The sequence below is a fragment of the Lethenteron reissneri genome, chromosome 43 (assembly GCF_015708825.2).
Source record: "Lethenteron reissneri isolate LAM-NWPU_2019-01 chromosome 43, ASM1570882v1, whole genome shotgun sequence".
Classification (NCBI taxonomy): Eukaryota; Metazoa; Chordata; class Hyperoartia; order Petromyzontiformes; family Petromyzontidae; genus Lethenteron; species Lethenteron reissneri.
In genome coordinates, this window is record NC_083821.1 from 12,070,677 (window position 1) to 12,092,049 (window position 21,373).

The 21,373-nt window shown below is 48.4% G+C and overlaps 1 protein-coding gene across 6 annotated transcripts; it reads right to left on the reverse strand.

Moving 5' to 3' along the window:
• Nucleotides 1-2,674: 2,674 nt before the first annotated feature.
• Nucleotides 2,675-19,608, reverse strand: LOC133353269 (minor histocompatibility antigen H13-like). 6 transcript variants are annotated; one of them, XM_061569371.1, is made up of 15 exons: nt 19,477-19,608; nt 18,703-18,869; nt 16,083-16,181; nt 12,896-12,978; nt 12,255-12,343; nt 11,772-11,857; nt 11,320-11,367; nt 11,037-11,162; nt 10,353-10,412; nt 10,067-10,109; nt 9,302-9,385; nt 8,783-8,819; nt 6,536-6,629; nt 5,300-5,385; nt 2,675-4,134 (listed from the first exon to the last, which is right to left on the reverse strand). In XM_061569371.1, the coding sequence occupies exons 2-15, from the start codon at nt 18,790-18,792 to the stop codon at nt 3,993-3,995; spliced, it is 1,167 nt and encodes a 388-aa protein (XP_061425355.1). In that variant the 5' UTR covers nt 18,793-18,869; nt 19,477-19,608; the 3' UTR covers nt 2,675-3,992. The 6 variants fall into 6 exon arrangements, with proteins under 6 accessions (XP_061425355.1, XP_061425354.1, XP_061425356.1 ...); XM_061569370.1 differs by having other exon boundaries at nt 19,464-19,559; XM_061569372.1 differs by lacking the exon at nt 11,320-11,367 and having other exon boundaries at nt 18,703-19,577.
• Between the last annotated feature and the right edge of the window lie 1,765 nt (nt 19,609-21,373).

Here is a 21,373-nt window from a genome sequence, read left to right on the forward strand (position 1 = left end):
AGAAAATGAGTAAGGTATGTCACGTAAATAGAACAAGCCAATTCGTTACTAGTACAGCACACTGGTGTGTTGGAGAGCAAATCCACAACATTTACAATCTGAGTACGACGTTTCACCAGTAATTACAACTAGCATCATCAGGTGGACGTACAGCAAAAACTGTACGGCGAAAATTTCACGATAAAAAACACATCTTGGATATGTCCTTTTATGAGCTTAAACACCGTTTTCAGAGGTGACGCTAATCCAGAAGCACCGTATTCGGAGTCGAAGCAGACGATCCAGAAGCATCGTCCAGATTTGAAGCAGACAATCTGGGAACCAGTCTTTGGAAACCTGCTGACTTGTTGCAGACATCCTGAGAACGATTGTTTAAGGGCGCTTTATACATTTAAATGATTACCCTCGTCTTCGGAGCTGAAACATTGTCGTCAGAACCGAAGTAGACAATCCAGGAACCAGAAGCCAGCTGAGTTGTTGCAGACATCCTTGGCTTTGATATATATATAGATGTGTTATCACCTCCCTCAAGGTGGTATCAAACGAGTGTACAAACACGTTCAAAGATAACATCAGGTAAAGCAATGAGGAAGGAGTGAGTCTTGCAATCTGTCTTGAACCAACTTGTGAAAAGGAGCTTTAAAGCTAATCGGATTCCTCCAATGTAGATAAATATTCTGATTTAGAACTCGGAGCACACGAGACTACAGCAGACAATGCATTCCAGGCTCCATGATAAGTGAGCACCAGGATTTCAAGTAAAACTCGACTTACCTTGCGACAACGAACCAGAGTAACCGTGTGTAGTGAGTCCTAGGGTTAGATCCCGACCCTGATGCCTGTATATTTAGAGTTTGTATTTTTTCTCCGGTTTTCTCTCTCCACATTTAGAAACATGCTATGAATTTCACCGTGATAAGCCACTTTGTTGAGCCATACATTATGGCCAGGTCGCTTCTCAAAAAGAGCTATACTGTATAGGTCAGTGCACTTTACACTCCTGATCCAGTGCGACAGAGCAGGGAATCCCAGGAATATAAATACAAAGCGGCCTAATGCTTGATTACATTGTCGGTGTAACAGTAGACCTGTGGCTGGAATATCAAGTTGTCAGGCGCTCTGAGCCACTGCCTGCTCCTGGTGGCTTGCAGTCAGTCGTGTGTAGGGGGCCAACGCGACCCAACTTTGATGGCGATCGTCAGCTTCGGCACGTGTGACCACCCTGGTGCCTGGCTCAGCTGGGTGCTGACCCCTCTGCACCGATGGCAATGTGACTCACCTTGCCAGAGGCTGCCCGCCCCCTGCTTCAAGACATCTGTGACCATAATAAAGGTTTTTTTGGGTTAGAACGCATACATTGTTGGTTTAATCTCCAACACAGCGGTGAACTGAATTAGTAAGTTATTGACATGCTCTATTTACGTGACAACCCTTACTAATTGGCTATGTCGGGTGGGGGAGAGTTTATTGACACATTTAAATATTTCCATTATCTAAAGTTCTAAACAAAAAACAACTATTATGGATAATATTGGTCGCGAAAGCCTATGTTATAGACTGCATCTGTCACCTTCCCCTGTGGAGTTCACAGCCATCGTGCACTCAGGCCCCTTTGTGCACGAGCCTTGCCCCTGCACCCTGGGCCTGTTCGGCTCGTGCTGCATTCAGGCAGCTCGTGTTCTTCAGAGCGAGGATCCACGAGGACCTGCGACTGGAACTTGGTGGACCGTTGCTGTGATGCACACCTTGCCATTTAGGATGAGGAATTCCCCACTGACACTCAACAAAGTTGCTTATTGCGGTTTTGGTGTTCGGAAAGAGAGGTTTCTTTCAGCTGAGCTTGGTCTCCGTATTTCGTCCAGGATGAGCGCTGGAAAGACCGTGCGAGTGGATGTGGTGGTATAGAATGGGGAGACCAACACCTCCCTTGCAGTGGCCTTAAGAGAAAAAAAAATCTTATTTGAGGCAATGACCCTTCTTCATAGCACATAAAGGCCAGGGGGACAAAAAAAAAACAGTTGGAGTCTGCACTTGACACCAAGAAGGCAAAATGAAAAAAAAATGTTCCTACTTATTAACAAAGTCACATGTATTGTCTCTTGCTGGAATGTCACCATTTCTCATACCACTCCTTTCTTCATAGTTTTATTTGTGGTCTCACCTCGTTTCCTGTTTGCTTGTCACTTTCGCGATTCGTACTGACCCCCCTCTACACCAGGGGCTGTCAGTGCAAACACACTGACCATGCATTTACTAGCAACGTCAAAATCGTCGGCTAAACGAGCAGGTTCTGTTGGTATGCCTGACGTTACCGATGAGCTTCAATATGAAAAAAGCATTGCAGGCTTTAAACATTCAATGACTGAATTTCGATTTCAAGCTTTCGTGACTGCATGGATTCATATTCTTGGTTCTTTCGGTAAAGTCACGTAGAAGGGAAATAAAAAAATAATAAAAAAATAAAACAATAAAATTCTCACGACGTTTCGGCCACAAAGCAAGCAGCCGTCCTTGCGTTGTGGCCGAAAAGTCGTGAGAATTTTATCTTATTATGTTTTCTTTTTATTATTTTATTATTTCCCTTCTACGTGACTTTACCGAAAGAACCAAGAATATGAATATTCAATGACTGGATCATAAAACAGAACAAAAAAATTAAGGGACTTTATTTACAAGTAAAAAGAAAGGAAAGTGTTTATCCATTATATTTACAGGTAATACACACACGGGCTCGCCATAACAAGAGACCATTCATCAAAACACCATTTAATGTATATGCACTATTTTCCATCTAAATGCACACGCATAGATATACTTGTACAATGAAATTAACATTGCACTTTATAAACAAATCTATTCCCGGCATTGACATCTGCAGAACGATAAACTCACTAAGCAGTGATGCATTGCTATTCAACTTCCAGGCCAATACTGAACTTTCACGAAGTGTCCTTTTTTAATAACTCGCATTTCGCCTGTGCTAACTACCACAGGATGTTGCCTTCAATATTCTTCTATCTCTGCCCACACCATTTTAATCGCATTCGACTCAAACTCGCCGCAGGCACTCGGCCCTCTCGGGCCGGGAGGCACCTCCCCCACCACCCGGCACCACCGCACGACCCCACCACTGCTTCCACATTTTCACGTGGACCGACTGTTAACATCTACACAGTCATGGGCAGGGAAAGATCTCACCAAGAAGAGGCTTTTCCAACCGCACAGTGATTCCATCTCCAGACGTTTAGACCACCAATCACGAGACCTTTAATCCCTGCCAGTCCACGCGTCATCTTCCTGCGATTAATGTGCATGCTGTCCTCTTTTTCCAACCATATTTTGGCGAATGTCAGAACAGGCAAAACATTACGGCTTATAGACTTCACTAAACAAATGAAATTAAAGAGTATAGTTAAGGAAAGATGATTATAATTGTTAAAATGTTAAGTCTACATTCCAAGCGACATTGGCAATGTGTTTAACATCTTTGTCACAACAAAACCAACACGTGCCCCTGAGATTTTTTCCTGACAACATCCCAGACACGCTGTTCCATCCACAGCAAGATGAGTGGCCCAAGGCCATTTCACCACTGAAATGCCCCAGTAACTTGTTCAGTTCCCCAGCCCAGACTCGCCACTCCACCCACAGCAGGAACCCACAACCCGCCCGCTGATGCTGGCCTCGTAGCACTGAATAGGCCGCTGGGGTATCGGTGAAATGGCTTTGGGCAACTCATCTCGCATCATAGGGGCTACACACTACTGCTGGGTGGCCAGAGGCGGGCGGGGGGAGGGGATTTATAAACTTGACCTTTGTTTTGGATGTCGCGCTGCGAGAACTAATCCAAGTGGTGATCCCTAGCGTGCTGACCATTACACTGAGACAGCATATTGAGCTCATGAATCCATGTTAAAATAATAAGAATGATCCACGGAAAGATGTATGGCAGGATCCCACCGTTCAAACGACAATAGGGTGGAGGTGAAAGATCACACCGAGCTAGGGTCTGCTATGTGATAGAGCCTGGGTTTGCAGCTCATGAAGGCCCCAAGTGCTGCTGGGTAGCCAGGCATTAAAGGCAGCTCGCTCGCCTGCGGAGTGTGGGGAGACCGCTCCACCGCCGACACAAAGCTGCTCCGATGCACACACACGACACACACAACCCATATACGACACATACACACAATATACACACATGACACCATACAACACAGACACACACGGCACACACAAATCACACACATGCTCATTTGGTATCACAAGTATCCGACTGATGTTGCTGTGTGAAGTCGCAGTCATGCACCTGTGCAGTGACATCAACATGAGCCATCACGCACGATATTTGTTGGTATTATCATTCAGCTTGTTTCGCCAGGACTGAATCTCTTTCTGGAGGCTCCTGCCAAGTTTTAGCAGTAGGAAAGGTGATGTTCCTGCTGTGTGTAATCTCAATGAGTAATTTGGACGTAATTCTTCATCATTGGGATGTTTCACCAGCATGGGTTACATTCCGCGTGGTTTTTATTTTAACTAAGAATATGAACGACCTTGCGGGTAGCGTATAACATTTAACTTAAAGTCTCAGCTCTCTCATATCCTTTTCATTGCCCCAGCTCTCAATGTCAATACAAATACAGACTATCTGCTGCTGCATGTACTCAGAACAATAACTTAATTCTGCTTTGGCTAGCCATTGAACAAGGAATCAATCACACACTTTCAGATGCGCTTCTGTGGCCGTCTGGAATGCTCTTCCTTCGGATATTAGGAAGCCACTGGAGCTTTGCACTTTCAAATTATCTCAAATGAAAAGTATTTGTTTAGAACTGCTTTTTTTGTATAGTTTGTTGTCCTTTTCCCGCACCACCGATTATCACAATTGGCTACGTACGGTGCAAAAGAAGTCTAACATACACACATACTGTAATACATTGGGATATTTGTCCAATTCATTTTTTTAAAGTTTACACAAATGATGAATACACTGCAATACAACTCAATATACAGGATGCTTTAAAAAATGTACACTTATATGGGACTATCCTTTTTAATGTTATCATGTAACATGATAACAAATGTATGTTAACAGTTTCCAAAAGTCAAAGAGTCTCCACTTGTTCGCCATCATTGTCAACACTTGCCTGGAATCTTCTCCAGATGGTCTCTATAGAGTCCTGAGGCACATTTATTGTGGTATTGTTGCAAATTCTCAGAAGTGTTAAAATTGTTTTGAAGCACCCTGTATAAGCATGACATTCACACAGTGAAACAGAGTGCAATGCTGACGCGGCCTCACCAGAACATTTCCGTGAGCTCCGCCCTGTACGCGGCCACCAGCAGTGGCAGCCCAAGGTAGACTGGAGCCAGATAAGGAAACATTGGCTGCAAATACAGAAGCCGCAGGTTCAATTACGAATCATGCCAGGCAATTCAGACCCATTTAGGGGTAAAGCAGGCAGCGCCGTCCAGCAGCGTGTGGGACTTGCTCCTCACTTAGCGACAAACAGGACCAGCAAACTCCTTTGGTGGCGGACCTCATCGATCACACTCGGGCGGCTTTGATACCATTTTCCACGATACAATATTACATTTCACGACGTGGCGATTATTGCAATATCAGTTTCCCATCACTTTGTGATGTACGTCCAGCACAAATAGAGATGGCTTAAAATAGATATTGGGTGCACAAAAGACAAAAATCCCCCGTATAGCCTTAACAGATTATTGGGACAAGTGCTGCTAGCGAGCACCTATGAAGGCCGACATGGCACACGAGGGGATGAGTGGCCAACACCACGCCCGGCCGCCTTTGTCTCCCGAGTGGCGATGTTTACACACTGCACCAGGTACTCATTTGAGGCTGAGTCGACCTCGGGGAGGCCCAAAACCGGTTCAAATATTCGTCACTGGTGGCCCGGTTTGTAGCCCAGCACATTAACCGCGACACTACCGCTCCCCACACACACCGACACACAGTCAATAAAACATTCAGATTGGATCTTCTGCTCAAACCAACATAGAGGCATTGGTGCTCATCTTCTATTTACAGCCCTGCGCCAGTGGTGGAAATTCCATATTCCTATGGAGAGGCAAGACAAAACATGTTCCCTTCACCAACCCGCACTGACCAGCATGGTGAAGTACGGTCAACCTTCCACCATGACCGACGCACCCAAATTATGGCCGTCCCCAGAAGCTTTGGATCCACCAACCATGGGGTGTCTGTGCGAGTCTGCGGGCCTCTGTGCGAGTCCGTGGGTCTCTGAGCGAGTCCGCCGGTCTCCAAGGGAGAATGTCGGACTCTGTGCCAGTCTGTGGGGTATATATGTTAGTTTATGGGTCTCAGTGCAGCATTAGTTGGAATGGAGATGGAACATGTGGGGCTAAGGCTCGCTGGGGATGAACAGGACACCTTCTGGGTTTGGCCCTCACTGCTTAAAACACGTGGACTCTGTCGAATCCAACTTCAAGTAAAGCAGTATATAGCTGAACTTAGCGACGTGTGGACATCGGTTCAAAGGGCCTTGCGTACCAGAGCATACTGTTCCAACACCGCCGTGAGACAGAGTCCCGCAGCATATGATGTGAGTCCCGTGTAGAAGTAAACGCGACTATTCCTCTCAATGCTGTTCAGAGTAGAGAAAGACATGTTATGCACATCCGGGTACCACTGCTTTTATAAAAGAGTAAACCGAGTCAAGGTGGCGATGTGTAATGCATACGAGATGCAACAATGTCATTGAAGCAAGACCTTCGATTGAAGATACTTAAGCAATTCATGTGACAACTTTGTTACCTCAATGACTAAGCGTAAGCCCTTGGAAAATAATACAAAGTAGCCACAGATAAAGGCAACTAGTTTGAGAGTAGTAGATAAGAGAACATGATCTTTATCAACGTATTAGTGGGCGATGGTGGCTATGCACGTGGCCTGTAATCCAGCACTGTGGAGGCAGCGAGGTTCGGTGGATCACCATACAAATGTCGTGAAACGCCATTCCCGTGGGCATCCAGGAAGTGCCATACCCTGCTCTCGCCAGGAGAATGAGTAACAACAAAGTGTGGACTCAATCTGTTCCAACTGTATGGGATAGTGTTGCCCCCTACCACGTTTCCACCCACTTGCAGAAATGCTGAAGAATTGGCTGAAAATAGTTTAATATATAGAGGACTGCAGAGCTTGGGCAATTGTTGGCGCTGACTCACTGCGTGAATGACTTCCCGATTATGTGTGGTTCCTCAGGGATTGTGAGAGATGCAATTTGCATGAACGACGACGCGATTATAACAAAAAAAACATTATTACGAATCCGGTGACCGAGTTTGATTCTCGGCCACAGGCGGCGAGTGATATCTGAAACGGTCATGAGATCTCCCTCCACCAACCCATGCTGAGCAACCTGTTAAAGTATGGTCAAACAACTCACACAGCCCACAGTGTGGGGAGGCCCTAATCCAGCAGTGGAGTGATTCATTATCCATGGCAGAAACATGGCGACACGTTTCAATATCATAATCAATGAAAATCCCTACAAAGGTTAGTCGATTTAACACGCAGGCTTTCGCAACCAATATTATTCATAATTAAGATTTTTTGGGTTACATGGAATAAATATAATTACCAGCGAAACGTCGTAATCAAATGGTAAATGTTGTGGGTTTACTCTCCAATACACTGGTGTCTTAAAGTAGGAATCAATTGGCACGTTTTGTTTACGTGACAAACCTTACTAATTGGCTGTTTCGAGTGATGGTGGTTAACGACAAATATTTACGTGATCCAACCCAAAAAAACCCTTTATTTTAGATAATCCTTAACTTGCTTGATCGTTCTTCTTGGTTCTTTCGGTAAAGTCACGTAGAAGGGAAGTAATAAAATAATAAAAATAAAACATAATAAAATAATTCTCACGATGTTTCGGCCACAACGCAAGCATCCGTCCTCAGGTGAATAATGAAACACCACCAAGCTTGGAGCATATATTTAAGCTGGGTTGGAGGGGGGAAGAAGAGCGCCTTGACAAAAGAATTTGCCTATGGAGGAAGGGCCAGGGCTAGTGTGGGAAGGGTTAGATCTGTGAAGTGGTGGAGCTGACTGGTAAGAGTCATCCCATCGATAGGATGAACACATGTTTAAGGAAACACAAGCCCGGAGAGGGCTCAGTAGCTCAGAGGTCAGAGTGCTGAGCTGCTGACACTGTGATCCTCGGTTAAAATCCTGAAATTAAACTTGCTTCTCAAGCGCAGTTAGTTTGTGGTCTCAAACTAGTCACCTACCACTACACAAAGTAACCGAAATATGTGAATGTGGTTCACACATCTAATTTGGCTAAATTCTAGCTCTGAGAATTAAAACATGCCGTGATGGGACGTCCCTCCCTTATTGTTCAGCGAATGAGACAGTGCTGCCCTCTACTGTGTGGAGGGCACTGTAAGGGATCTCCGATGGAGCTTTGTGATATCTGCTTCCACGGGCTGTTCTCCAACACTAAGGGATGCACTTTTGTGAGAGATCTGAATTTATTCTCCATCTCAACAATGACGCGAATTGCATGATCAGGATTAATATTGGGGGTAAATACGAAACAAAGAAAGAAAATACCAGCATTGTGTCCTAATTTACAAGTTTGTGTAACGGTGGCTTATTCATGTTTTACTTCAATGTGTTAGAAAGAAGATAATACTTCATTGTTCAATGCACAAACATTGCCTCCTAAATGTATAAAGCAACACGTGGAATGAGGCGATCAAATTTATATTGAGTGAAAATTAACCTTACCTTATGTCAAATTTCAGCAAAAATGCTATGAATATCCCTGTACAATGGGAGAGAGCCATGGGCATGCTTTTGTTATTCATGCTGCATTCAGCTTCACAACCAGAAAAACACAAGAGAAACATTTAAGAGGTACGTTTTACTGCTGATATTTTCTGAGGACTTTTTTATGCTATGCATCTGTTGCTCTAACTATGCAGGCACATGTAACAGCATCCACTCGTCCATAAGAGGATTTTTGGGTTACATGGCATAAATATAATTACCAGCGAAACGTCATACTCGAATGATAAATGTTGTGGGTTTATTCTCCAACACACCGGTGTGTTAAAGTCAGGTGGTGGCGGGTATAATGACACATTTATATTTACGTGATCTAACCCAAATAAACCTCCGTTATGGATATTGGTCGCGAAAGCCTACGTGTTAAACTCAGCATTCACTAAACAAGTTACATAGACTGTTTTAAATAAAAAAAAAAATGAAAGCTGTGAAATGAATAGCGTTGGTGGATAGCCTCACCCGGAATGACGACAGTGTCCAGTGGCACTACCACGAACGGCGACACGTCCACGCCATCTCCAAATAATGCTTTGGGGAAAACCACTGCGGGCAACAGTTTGGACCGAGCCAGCGAGTGAGCGAGCGCGTCATCGAGCGATTTCACCCGTACAACATCATCGCACACGCCGGGGTATGCGAAACAACATCGATGTGCTCAACCTGTGAGCACCGATCTTGGAGAGACACGGCCGAATGCACCCTTTGGAAATGTTAGTAAGACGAGCAGCATCACATGGGTCTCTGGACAGTGGCATAGCTATTGAGCGTGCGGGTGGTGCAACTGCACTGGGGGGGGGGGGGTCTCGCAGGCCCGGGGGGACCAGGCGCCAGCCTACAGGCGGAGGGCCCCATTTAATTCTATCTACCAGGGCCCATACCAACCACGCAAGGCCACCAGGTTTAGGGACTATGGTGAGTGATGTGCCTGTAAAGTACGTTATGCCTGCCCAGTCGCTCCTATCACTTCAAGGGCCTATTTACAATTGCTCGACACGCACGTTGTCTTGTGACTATTTGAGAGGGCTAAGGAGTCTACGTGGTAATGTGTGGCCCAACCAAATATATGTGAGAATCCTATTCGAATGACAGCAAGGTAAATTTCCCCACACACGGTGCAACATAACACTGTAGCTTAAATAAATATAACTACGGTTGCTTGAGATGGCAAATGAAACAAAGATCTGTTCAAAAGCGTAACTTGCTGACTGTGCGTGCTCTACTTACGGGCGATCGGAATGTTCCCTTCAAGTCCACTCAGTTCCTGACACTGCCATAAAAAAACACACAACGGCGTTTCACCATCTCTAACGAGGACCTCAAAGGTTCATCACGTCTCAACCTTCAAGAGAGCTTTCAGCTAATTTTTCTTTATTTAACAAAACCATCACTCTCACGAATGTAATAAAAGCACGTATTTGTTGTGCGTATTCAGCTCGGTTACTGCTGCTGCTGGTCAGCAGCGGCGCATACCGCGCATCGCTCCGCTCTTACTTCCGTTAACGCTTCCAACCTTGAGCATGATTTTGTGAAGTGGTTGTTCAGTCTCGCCTCGTTTGACGATTCCTTTCAGCTGCAATTAAGGTTATTCGTTAATTACGGTAGGCAGTGTTTAAATTACTATGTTGCTGAGCAGAGTAGTGTTATAAAATATAGGTTGTTGTGCAGTGAAGGTGCCATCAAGTGCTCGTGTGTTTTGGTTCAGCTGTAGTTCGTTTTGCGTGGTGCACGGAGTGGCAAAGGTTTGTCCTTCCTCCACACATGGGGCAAGGAATCCTTGCACCACAAATTCCCTTCCACTGATACGATCCACTGCCCTTTTCGTTTTTACCATCCCGGTAACTATCCCTGTTTTATTTTTTTACTTTTCACCAATTTGAGATGAAGAATCCACTCGGATCTCTCACAGAGCAGTGAGACACTTCTGCTAGAAAATGACCCATGGAAGCAGATATCACAGAGCTACTTTGAACCGAGATCCGCACTGCAAGTGACCCCAGCTCCATGACTGCCATATGACAGTCATGCTCATCTCATGATAGTCAAACATACATTTTTATTCCCAGAGTTACATTATAGTCAAATTGCTGACTGCGCGTGCTCTACTCACAGACAACGGCCAAAACCTGGATTCTAACCAATGATCTCAGCAATGCTCGGCCGCCGAGGAGAATGTAGTAATCATCCCCAGGCTTACCCACGTGATGTCATGTAGACAGAGACATGCGAAGAGTAGGCACGCCGCAGGGATGGAGCACAGCGGCAGCAACTCCACCCCGCGCAGCGCCAGGGACACAGCCAGGACATCGCCCGCGGCCCAGTGCTGGGTCACACGCAGCACGCGCGGCACGCTCACTGCCTCATCGTCACACCAGGGCCGAGGCTACCGCCTGCACGGACGTGTGCAGCCCTCTCAATCCACTGCCGGATGAGGGCTTTTCCAACACTTTGTGTCGGTTGTGGACTTTATTTGGACATACTTCACCATGCTGGCCAGTGCGCGTTGGTGAAGGTTGGGGAGCGTAAACCTGGGGGCATGGAAGTACAGTACAACAATGAATGTTGCTTCACCGGCTTCTACTGCCCTCCACGTAGCCCCACTAGCCCTATATGACAACCTGTTTCTGCGTAGGGGTTGCCGATCCATGCACTGTCCAGGCTAAAACCTGCTTCGCTTCCGAGTGATTTGGTCATCGGTGATGGAGCCAGGTAAGGTAGACTAAATATACGAGATGTGATCGTGTTCTAATATATATCTTGTATTCGGTTAGGTTAAGGCACCCGTGCAAACGAGATGTTCCATCTCACGGGCACTCCGGGTAAAATATAATCCATTCATGCCAACAACAACAATCGGTGAACATCTACGGCCAAAAGAGAGGGCTTGCTCTTGAGCGAGTGGAGTTAGGTGCCGCGGGGCCGGGTGCACCACCTTGGTGACGAAGTAGCACAGGCCCACAGACAGGCTCGCTGCCAAGCTCAGCAGGTCTCTCCGGTCAAACCTCATGCTCCATATCTCTGGAGGGTAACATAAAACCCGGCAAGAGGTTGTCACAGACTGAGTGCACGCCCACGTATATGGACAGCTTACATTTGCCCGGGTCTCCATCGCAAGACGGACGTTCGGTCTCAGTGGCCTCTCGCCTGATTCTTAAGACGATGAATGAACGAGGTTGGTGGATTGCAAATAATCTGCAGCAGCTATGGGAGGGGTGGACAATCGTTTGCTTACCGAGGGCCAAAGGGGGCTCTCCAATACCCGCCAGCGGGAAAACACACATTAATGCGCCCCTCGCCATTAACCGCGTCTGCTACATTCGCAGTTTCGTAATCATAGCCACATTCTCATCGAAGCGACTGCAAACATCACGAGAGAAGGATGTAATGAGGCTACATTTATTTACCAGTAGCTCACCTCTCCTTGCCGTCCCTAAGCCTTGGTTAAGCGTCACCTGGTACCACGTATTGGGGAACCCTTCGGGAAGCATCGCGAGTGCAGTCGGCCTAAACAATCGTGTGAGACGGGAACATTGTTGCATCTTGTCAAAGTGACACTGATCGTCCATCATATTCATATTGTACACTTTCAAAAGTTAACCACTCGGCTGTACTAGCGGATTCATAGTTGTGTGTTTCACGTTGAACGCGCTTGCCATTGCAAAAAGTGCAACTTCGTAGTTCTATCTCTCGATGTCCTTTTTTATGTTGCACGCAACGTGAACATTAAACCACAAAAATAATGTGTAAGTATGGATTCTGTAACGCTTTCCAACGTGCTTGTCCTTGGGTGTATTGAATTTGCAGTACAGAAGCATATGGGCAGCTGTCATGGAAAAACGCGTCCGCAACTTTGCAAAAGTCCATCATCCTTTGGATTTCGCATTAAAATGCCCGAAAAAGCGTTTTAGTAATGTGGCTGGTATTTAATGGCACAATTCCCCAATACTAACAAAACTACAGCACCAAAGTGTTGTTCGTATTGGATAATCTCTGAGCCACCTGGCCACCTCACTCCTGTGTGTCAAAATATTATGATTGCGGTCACGGGAAACCCACCGTATGGAGTACAGGAGGGCCACAGTGCCCAGAACGAGGGAGTACACAGCCAGCATCTCCGACAGCACGTCGTGAGGACACATCTGCAACAGCCGAAGATAAACGTAGAACGTTTTTACTCTATTTGGTGATGCTTATGCTTCATTGGCAGTGGTGCAGAAGCACAAGAGAAAAACATGAAAATGCAAAACGTCAATAACACTGTGGGCTTAAAAGGAAAGGGCCACTTTGCAGGCAATGGCACTTCTTCATAGCACGTAAAGAGAGATAATATGAAGCATGGCCATTTCCCAAAACGTCGCCTATTATATATGTTTCTTGTGAAGGCCAGAGTGTTATTGACAAGATTTAAGATGTCATCCTCTGGACAGTCCAGGAAAATCTATGATTGTGTTGTCATGTTCTCATATCTGCACTCCTCGCTCTCACTAACCGACACTGAACAGCGTGGTGAAGTACGGTAAAATAACCGGCAGTGGTGGCTACGCACGTGGCCTGTAATCCAGCACTGTGGAGGCAGCGAGGGGTGGTGGATCACACAAACGCTGCGAAACTCCTTCCCATGCGCACTGAGGTGTCCATACCCTGGCTTGTCAGAAAAAGCAGTACAGCAACATTCTCCATCTGTAGAGACTGCACCTGCTCCATCTGTATAGAATACAGTGTTGCGCCCTCACTCAGATGTATGCGTTTTTTTCTGGGTATTCTGATTTCCTCCCACGTGTAAACACTCATGAATTGGCCAATAACACCTTAATATATAGAGGACTATAGAGCTGAGGCAATTGTTGGCACTGACTCATCACGTTGCTGCCTCCCCGCTTGTCTGTGGCTCCTGCTCTCGTCTCGAAGTCGTTCTCCCTCCTCGCGAGAGAGTGAACTCCGAGCCAGTGGCAGCCCGTCACAATTCTAAGTGATTATTCTTCCCCCAGCAGGGGACTGACACAAAGACTGCACGTGCATGTCCAGTGAGGGAAAAAAGTATTTGATTCTCTGCTGATTTTGTACGTTTGCCCACTGACAAAGAAATTATCAGTCTATAATTTTAATGGTAGGTTTATTTGAACAGTGAGAGACAGACTAACAACAAAAATCCAGAAAAACGCATTAAAAAAATGTTATAAATTAATTTGCATTTTAATGAGGAAAATAAGTATTTGACCCCTCTGCAAAACATGACTTAGTACTTTGTGACAAAAACCCGTTGTTGGCAATCACAGAGGTCAGACGTTTCTTGTAGTTGGCCACCAGGTTTGCACACATCTCAGGAGGGATTGTGTCCCACTCCTCTTTGCAGATCTTCTCCAAGTCATTAAGGTTTCGAGGCTGACGTGTAACGGGTTCCGGAGACACTTGTAGAGGTAACTTCTTTATTACAATCCAACACTCCAACAGTCCAACAGTCCTGATACTCTGTAACAACTCCCAGGTACACAGCCTAGGTACACAGCCTAGATACACTACTCTGGCTACACTCTGGAACGCGGCCTCACAAGGTCGTAGAGTCGGGAGTTCCAGAGTCCCACCACTGGCTCTCACAGCGTCCCAGGGTCCTCAGATGGCTGGCCTTGTGTCTTGGGTCTTGAGCAACAACTGGCCCTGATCGTCCAGGGAGCTCCCCTTTTATGCCTAGTCCCCAACGAGGGGTGGGGCCGTGTGCGCCCCCAGATATCCCACAGAGCACACACAGCCCCCCCCCTTTGGCGGCGCCAAGGGGCTTAAGCGCCTGGGAACCCAACGCCTGGCGCCAAGAGGCTTAAGCGTCTGACCCGCCTGGGAACCCAGCGCCTGGCGCCAAGAGGCTTAAGCGCCTGGCCCACCCAGGGTCCCAGAGCCCCCAGCAGCCCCTCCCTTCTTATGTCACTACACATCTCAGGAGGGATTTTGTCCCACTCCTCTTTGCAGATCTTCTCCAAGTCATTAAGGTTTCGAGGCTGACGTTTGGCAACTTGAACCTTCAGCTCCCTCCACAGATTTTCTATAGGATTAAGGTCTGGAGACTGGCTAGGCCACTCCAGGACCTTAATGTGCTTCTTCTTGAGCCACTCCTTTGTTGCCTTGGCTGTGTGTTTTGGGTCATTGTCATGCTGGAATACCCATCCACGACCCAATTTCAATGCACTGGCTGAGGGAAGGAGGTTCTCACCCAAGATTTGACAGTACATGGTCCCGTCCATCGTCCCTTTGATGCGGTGAAGTTGTCCTGTCCCCTTAGCAGAAAAACACCCCCAAAGCATAATGTTTCCACCTCCATGTTTGACAGTGGGGATGGTGTTCTTGGGGTCATAGGCAGCATTCCTCCTCCTCCAAACACAGCGAGTTGAGTTGATGCCAAAGAGCTCAATTTTAGTCTCATCTGACCACAACACCTTCACCCAGTTGTCCTCTGAATCATTCAGATATTCATTGGCAAACTTCATACGGGCATGTATATGTGCTTTCTTGAGCAGGGGGACCTTGCGGGCGTTGCAGGATTTCAGTCCTTCACGGCGTAGTGTGTTACCAACTGTTTTCTTGGTGACTATGGTCCCAGCTGCCTTGAGATCATTGACAAGATCCTCCCGTGTAGTTCTGGGCTGATTCCTCACCGTTCTCATGATCATTGCAACGAGGGACATTGACAGTTATTTTGTGTTTCTTCAATTTGCGAATAATCGCACCAACTGTTGTCACCTTCTCACTAAGCTGCTTGGCGATGGTCTTGTAGCCAATTCCAGCATTGTGTAGGTCTACAATCTTGTCCCTGACATTCTTGGAGAGTTCTTTGGTCTTGGCCATGGTGGAGAGTTTGGAATCTGATTGATTGATTGTTTCTGTGAACAGGTGTCTTTTATACAGGTAACAAGCTGAGATTAGGAGCACTCCCTTTAAGAGTGTGCTCCTAATCTCAGCTTGTTACCTGTATAAAAGACACCTGGGAACCAGAAATCTTTCTGATTGAGAGGGGGTCAAATACTTATTTCCCTCATTAAAATGCAAATCAATTTATAACATTTTTGACATGCGTTTTTCTGGATTTTGTTGTTGTTATTTTGTCTCTCACTGTTCGAATAAACCTACCATTACAATTATAGACTGATCATTTCTTTGTCAGTGGGCAAACGTACAAAATCAGCAGGGGATCAAATACTTTTTTCCCTTACTGTAGGTGGACACGGTAGCGGGAAGTGAGCGAGGAGGCGTTTACCCGGTAGAGAAAGTGCAGGGCGAGCAGGGCCACGCCGCTGCACAGAGGCGCACGTGCTGCGAGCCACCCGTGCGCAGGTTCCTCGACCGCGCACGCTGCCTGCGTTCTCACGCAGAGGTGAATGCGCCGGGTCGTTACAAACAGCAGAGTTCGAATCGAGGCAGCCGCCTGTGATTAAACCGGGTTCTCAAGTGTAGTGAGATGATGGTCTCAGTGCGGTCACCAACAACTGCACAAAAAACCACGACGTTGAAGTTGGTTCCGTACTGAATTCGACCAATTTTACAACTCTGAGAATTAGAATGATCAGCTTGACTGTCATGTGACAACCATTATTCTCGTATGGTAGGGCGGGTGTGTAAGAGATTTACTTGAAGGGACCTCACCAGTAGTTCTGTGGTATCCACTTCTGTGGGGCCTTCTCTAACATTACGGGTTGAGCTGTTCTGCGAGAGATTCGAATGGACATGACACCCATCGGCTGTGGTGCCACTCAGCCACTTAGGAAGCTGGACTAGGGTCCAGCACACATTGAGCACATTGGAATAAGTTGCCTCGTACGGTTCACTGGGAATGCCCGATGTTGAACTGGTTAAGAAACATCAAATATATTTCATGCTGAAGCGTTTTGTGATGTTGTGCAACCACCTCTACATTCCATCCATGGGATCTGAGCGATACACAGAACATCACCTCGTTTCACCTCACCATCATCTCAAACACGACTCTTCAGTTATTTTATACAGCCTTTCGTGACCAATATTAGAAGTCATAATTCATTATTTTTGGGTTACACGCCCGAGTTAAAGTGGCTTGTTCACTGATACCCTTCGCCACCCGACAGAGCCAATCAAATCAAGTTGTCACGTGGGCAATATGCCGCGTGATTTGGTTTTTAACGAAAGCAAAGTTCTAACCATTGTAAACAAAATTTCGCTGGAGATTAACTCCAGCGTCATCAGGCGTTAACCGCAGCTCTGCTCTCGCGAGAAGAGAGCTGCTGTGAGTGAAACGTCGAATAGAATTGTCAAAATTAGACCTTTCAACATCCGCTTTGCTGGAGAAAACATATTTGCCTACTTGACAAATTCAGTTGATGGGCTCTTTCGGGTGACGGTGGGTAATTGAGTTTGTTTATCTGTCACATGGATGATCGCGTTCAGCCAGTTGCCCCGCTATATTATTGCCGTGAGCAGAGCAACAGAACCGAAGACAACACGTTAATATTCTAGAGGAGTACAGGATCCTAATTATGTTTAATTAATAACTAATTATAAATCACGACTCCTCACCTAACCTGCTTCACCTGGTCTCACATGGAGCTCTCACACGACTCCTCACCTCCACTCACCTGCCTCACCTGGTCTCACGTGAACCCCTCACACGACTCCTCACCTCCACTCACCTGCTTCACCTGGTCTCACACGACTCCTCACCTCCACTCACCTGCTTCACCTGGTCTCACGTGAACGTCTCACGCGACTCCTCACCTCCACTCACCTGCCTCACCTGGTCTCACACGACTCCTCACCTCCACTCACCTGCCTCACCTGGTCTCACGTGAACGTCTCACGCGACTCCTCACCTCCACTCACCTGCCTCACCTGGTCTCACACGACTCCTCACCTCCACTCACCTGCCTCACCTGGTCTCACACGACTCCTCACCTCCACTCACTTGCTTCACCTGGTCTCACACGACTCCTCACCTCCCCTCACCTGCCTCACCTGGTCTCACACGACTCCTCACCTCCACTCACCTGCCTCACCTGGTCTCACACGACTCCTCACCTCCACTCACCTGCCTCACCTGGTCTCACACGACTCCTCACCTCCACTCACCTGCTTCACCTGGTCTCACGCGACTCCTCACCTCCACTCACCTGCTTCACCTGGTCTCACGCGACTCCTCACCTCCACTCACCTGCCTCACCTGGTCTCACACGACTCCTCACCTCCACTCACCTGCCTCACCTGGTCTCACACGACTCCTCACCTCCACTCACCTGCTTCACCTGGTCTCACGCGACTCCTCACCTCCACTCACCTGCCTCACCTGGTCTCACACGACTCCTCACCTCCACTCACCTGCCTCACCTGGTCTCACACGACTCCTCACCTCCACTCACCTGCCTCACCTGGTCTCACACGACTCCTCACCTCCACTCACCTGCTTCACCTGGTCTCACGCGACTCCTCACCTCCACTCACCTGCCTCACCTGGTCTCACACGACTCCTCACCTCCACTCACCTGCCTCACCTAGTCTCACACGACTCCTCACCTCCACTCACCTGCCTCACCTGGTCTCACACGACTCCTCACCTCCACTCACCTGCTTCACCTGGTCTCACGCGACTCCTCACCTCCACTCACCTGCCTCACCTGGTCTCACACGACTCCTCACCTCCACTCACCTGCCTCACCTGGTCTCACACGACTCCTCACCTCCACTCACCTGCCTCACCTGGTCTCACACGACTCCTCACCTCCACTCACCTGCTTCACCTGGTCTCACGCGACTCCTCACCTCCACTCACCTGCCTCACCTGGTCTCACACGACTCCTCACCTCCACTCACCTGCTTCACCTGGTCTCACGCGACTCCTCACCTCCACTCACCTGCTTCACCTGGTCTCGCCGTGCCGCCCTCCTTGCCCCGCACACCACGGGCAGCAGAGAGAGCACGGAGAGCGCCACGCGGCTCGCCATGGCCCCAGCCGGAACGAGACGTATCCAGAGATGTATCAGGGAGATATCGCAGGGCACGGATCGTGAAGATTCATCAGCTGCATCAGAGAGATGGAGACTATTGGATGTATCAGGAGATTATGAGGGGATGTGTCAGGAGATGCACCACGACATGTACCAGGGATACGTATCAGCTGCATCAGGGTATTCGCCGGGAGGTTGTATCACGAAATGTATCGGGGAGATTATTACGAGATCAGACGTATCCGGAGACGCCCCAGGGTGATGCATCAGCTGTATCAGAGAGAGAATGGGATCGATCAGACCAGGAGATGTATCGCGAGAAGCACCAGGGAAATGTCTAAGATGTATCAGGGATTATGAGATTATCAGGTGCTTGATGGGATGTACCAGGAGATGTACATCGCGAGTTCTAGGAGTGAGATGAGTGCGTGGGTGCGCTGCCCCGCGTCTGCACGCCCGTGCTGTGTGCCGGAGCAGCTGGGGTTGAGCGTGGAGGTGGTGGCGATGAACGCGGCGTCATTTGCCGAAGGATGCCAATGACGTGATTAATTAATCAGCCAGTGACAAGCCACCGCTGGAGGGATTCCTCCGCAAGCCGCCGTCGCCATGTCTCGCCCTGCCGCGATGCGACGATGATGACGACGACGATCCACGCAGCACCCTCGCACCGATTGATCTCACCGCTCCATCTCCTCGGTGGACGCGCCCACACACGTGTCACGCATGCGTCACCCTCCCTGTGCTCGCCGTGCCAAGCGTGGCGAGCGGGGGGATGAGGGTGAGGAGCAGGAGGAGCGGGAGGAGGAGGAGGGGCAGGAGGAGGGGGATGAGGGTGAGGAGCAGGAGGAGAAGGGGGAGGGCGGGAGGAGGAGAAGGGGGAGGGGCAGGAGGAGGGGCAGGAGGGGGAGCAGGAGGAGGAGGGGGAGGAGGAGGGGGAGGAGGGGGAGCAGGAGGGGGAGCAGGAGGGGGAGGAGGGTGAGGAGCGGGAGGAAGGGGAGGAGGGGGAGGAGTGGAGGAGGAGGGGGAGGAGGAGGGGGAGGAGGGTGAGGAGCGGGAGGAAGGGGAGGAGGGGGAGGAGTGGAGGAGGAGGGGGAGGAGGAGGGGGAGGAGTGGAGGGGGAGTGGAGGAGGAGGGTTTGGTCTGAGATCGCCCGGGACGCCCTCGACAGCAGAGGGCGCCGCGCTGACGTCACCTCCCCCGCGTTCATCATTCCGACACAGCCCGGCTCTATCCACTGCTGGATGAGGCTCCGTCACACTCCAGCATGATGGTCATTGCGGCTTGCTGACGCTGCGTGTTGGGGGTTGGGTTCGGGTGCGCGTACCCAGAATAGTTTTTCGATATCGCGCGCCAATGATGTGAGCCGTGGCTGGAAATCCAAATTTGGGATGCAAGTGCGCTAACCGCTGCGCCACCGCTCCACCCTGAAGCTCTGAATGGTGAAGTTGAGCGGCTCTCAACACGACGCAAATTCTCTTCGTGTTGTGTCCTGTCGGTTGTGTCAAACTAGGACTCCAGATCGAACAGTGTGAGGGTCCTGGCCTATTATCATTGGGCAGTTCATCAGCATTGGTTCCATCAAGCCCTGCCGAGACGAGCAGTGCTTGCCCAGAATGCTGCTGAGATGCACTCACAGAAGACCCGGTGGTGGCTGATGGGATGTGTAAAAAAACACTTTGACCAACTCGACATAATCTGCCTTAAAAGGCGACGTTTCGGGCAATGGCCCTTCTTCATAGCACGTAAATCGTGTCCGTGTGTGTTTTATTATTAGACCTGTGAAGGAGACGAGCTAATTGCTACATTAACTAAATACACTCACCACATCCGTCATCAACATTGTGTGGCCTTAACACGAAGAAGGCCCACGCCAATGTCCGTTGCCCAAAACGTCGCCTCTAAGATTGATGTCGGGCACATCGTGTTATTGACGAAGCTAAGCAGGCTGGAGCCTGGTTGGCAGAGTTGTTGTTGACTGTGCTTGTGCACCACTGCAAGTGAACGCGGCAGCTGATGAGGATTCGCGTGCTAAGCGCCATCCCTCACGTGGCAGGGATTGGTGGACTTGTGGTGCAATTGCACACTGGTCAACCCCTTACATCAGGCATGTCCAAAGTCCGGCCCGCGGTCAGATTTCATACAGTCCGCAGCTTCGGTCTTATAATGTGTTATTTATGGCTCGCTAGCTTTGTCAGAATAAATAAATCATAAAACTTTAAAGATGTAATTCCTCCTTTCACCACATGGTGGCAGCATAATTCTAATGCTATCTGGCTCTGCATCCGTGCTGCGAACATATCGTCAGATATTCAGACAACTGGGGGACAGGGGAGTGGCTTTTGATTATTTCTAATTAGCCTGCGATGAAAGCACGGATGCATCTGACACTGCACAACTACTTATTTTTTTAAGAGGAGTTGATGACAACATGAACGTGACAGAGGAGCTGCTTGACCTCAAAAGCCTTAAAGGGCAAACCAGATGAACAGATTTATTCGTTTCTGTTTGTGAAGCTATTGATGATATGGAGTAAAGTTTCTGGGATCATTACCGATGGTGCACCTGCCTTGGCTGGTGA

Excerpts from the sequence above, each read along its gene's own strand:
- LOC133353269 (XM_061569371.1), bottom strand. The coding sequence starts at position 18,792 with ATGGCGAGCCGCGTGGCGCTCTCCGTGCTCTCTCTGCTGCCCGTGGTG. Across the intron at positions 12,344-12,895 it reads GCCCTCCTGTACTCCATACG|GCCGACTGCACTCGCGATGC; the intron begins GTGGGTTTCCCG and ends ACGATTGTTTAG. Across the intron at positions 10,413-11,036 it reads GTCTACATGACATCACGTGG|CTGAAAGGAATCGTCAAACG; the intron begins GTAAGCCTGGGG and ends CCTTAATTGCAG.